The 2457-nt window shown below is 30.9% G+C and overlaps 1 protein-coding gene across 2 annotated transcripts in view; it reads right to left on the reverse strand.

The window, feature by feature from the left end:
• Nucleotides 1-366: 366 nt before the first annotated feature.
• The window catches only part of LOC110029090 (translin-associated protein X), a gene marked incomplete at its 3' end in the record, with an annotated part of 11267 nt that continues 9176 nt past the window's right edge, over nucleotides 367-2457 (reverse strand). For both annotated transcript variants that reach the window (XM_020731218.1, XM_020731217.1), the window contains 4 exon segments: nucleotides 367-568; nucleotides 806-955; nucleotides 1034-1175; nucleotides 1328-1407. In XM_020731218.1, the coding sequence (XP_020586877.1) occupies nucleotides 367-568; nucleotides 806-955; nucleotides 1034-1175; nucleotides 1328-1407 (574 nt within the window).

A 2457-nucleotide genomic window follows, 5' to 3' on the forward strand; every position in this document is an offset into this window, starting at 1 on the left:
ACCTGGAAAACATAAAAAAAATTGTTTCAAGTATTTTTAAAAAAAACCTCTATTTTCAAAAACAAAAAAGTAAAAAAAAAAACACAAAACAAACATAATTTTTAGAACTAAAAATAACAATTGATTACAAACAAGCTCTTAGCAAACAAGAGTTCATCAACCATGCCATCGCCTCTCATCCATGCAAACTAAAATGCCCTTTGAGAAATTCCTCTCCTAAATCTTTCAAAGAGGAAAATGTATAAATTCTTGATAAGCACCCTACATGATGCTAGCCTAAGAAAAAAGAGTTCTAAACCAAGTGATGAAATTAGCACAAACATATTTACAGTTAACAAATCAAAAATATTGAATGAAGCTGCATACCATTTTCAATCTTCATTACGCTTTGGAGCATTGTTTCCATTTTCTTCTTCATGTCGGCATTATCATCCATGATAGGAGCAAGAAGGGTTAATTCTCTGTATATATCTTGTACAAATCTACATATTTTTTCAGCATACTCGACTTCTCCGTCTGATATCCTGCCTATGGCTAGCCTCATTAACTCACCAGTCAAATCTGCAAGCTAAATAGTTGTAGAAGTTTACCTACAGGATGTTATAACTTTGGAGTACATAATTCTAATGTATTTACATATCTCACACCTAAACATCGATGTTTACACACAAAGCAATGCTATGTATGTACATATGGAAGTTTATGTGTGAGATATGTAAATACATTAGAATCTTGTACTAGCCTGCTAGGTATGTAGATTTCGCTATAACTTTATGTTGGATAAAGGGGAAGGACTACAGATTACCCCCAAGAGGTAGTCAAGGGGATTTATTTGCAAGGGTTCATCATATTGATCACTTAGTGGTAGGAGAGTAGCATTAATCTCATTGAGATCTAGAAGAGACCCGTTCCTGCAGAATCTACAGAATGTTGCGGCTTCAACATATTCCTGAATCTGTAAAACCCCCATAAAAAGCCAATTTTAACATCATTAAGAAATAAATTATACTCTTTTTGCAATTCTTTTACTCACAGCAAATGTATATGCACGCCTAAGCTTCCAAAAATCATTTCCTTGCAATTCTTTTACTATTCTTGCCATAAACTGGTTAGTCACGGCTGCCAGATCCTTTTCAGCTTTGGACAACACTTCTTCTCTATTGTCTTTGTTGGCCCTATAATAAGAAGGCAAGATTTGAACATTTTGAGCAACTGAGAAATAACAAAAGTATATCTTCGTGACTGTCATGAAACATTAATAGGAACTTCTTACTTCTTTTCCGTTTATTTGCTTGAATAGAAAAACCAGTTAATAGGTGCTTCTTACCTGTGCACTTGAAAAATGACTTTCTTGCTGTTCATTGTAACATCACGGCTAGCCTTTATGACTCTCTCACGCTTGTCATTCTTCAAAAAGAAAAGTAAAAGAAAGATGTGTAATAACAAAAAGTTTTAGCCAATAATCCTCTCTCTTTTTTTTTTTTTGCAAAATAAATAATAATCAAATAGCAATCCAGGGTAGGTTGTAAGTGACTAGGGGTGTAAACGAGTCAAACTTAACTGAAAGAGTTAATATTTGACCATGGCTCATTAATTTTTAGGGAAATTTACATAGATAGCACACAATTCTCATGTGTTTACATATATCATTCCTAAACTTTCATATTTACATATCTAGCACTTTGGTGTTTTAAACCTATGCATGAAAAATGTGTATTTCACTTTTAGAAAGTGATGATAGTGCTATTTTTTTATTTGATATTAAAGATTTGGGTGCTATGAATTTAATTATGAAAGTATAGGTGTGAGGCATGTAAATACATAAGAATTGTGTGCTATGTATGTAAATGCCCCTAATTTTTATCATTGTTCGTGTTAAGTTCATGTTCATTAGCATTTGTTACTTACCTGTTCAAGCTCAATAGGACATAATTTCAAATGTTCTGTATCTGGCCCACAAACAACTCTTTAAATTTAATGAAGTAATTTTGAACTTAACTCAAATGACTACCATCAAACAAAAATGATTTCAACTGTTATTTAACATCCATATCAACAAAATTAAATTTAAAAATTATAATTAAAAGAAAAATGAATATAACCAATTATAAAGTATTCATTTGACTCTTGTAACTATTAGACATACAACAATATATAATTTCTAAATTGAATTCTAAGAAGCCTTAGAATCTTGGACAAAAGTTTTTTTCTGTCTATCCAGTGTACACAAATAAACAAAAAATGGTCTCTTTTAAATATAAGTTCTGACATTGAATTAATATTAGTTACTACTTCAAAATTCCAATCTAAACACAAATGTGTAGTTGTGTAATCACAATATCACGTGAAGTTCCATTAATTTATCATGTTGTATCAAAAAGAATCTCAAACTGTAGAACTATACATAATTAAAAATATAGAGGAGTAAATATAATTTCACGTTTTATATGATGCAGA

This window comes from Phalaenopsis equestris, unplaced genomic scaffold (genome assembly GCF_001263595.1).
Source record: "Phalaenopsis equestris unplaced genomic scaffold, ASM126359v1 Scaffold000547, whole genome shotgun sequence".
Classification (NCBI taxonomy): Eukaryota; Viridiplantae; Streptophyta; class Magnoliopsida; order Asparagales; family Orchidaceae; genus Phalaenopsis; species Phalaenopsis equestris.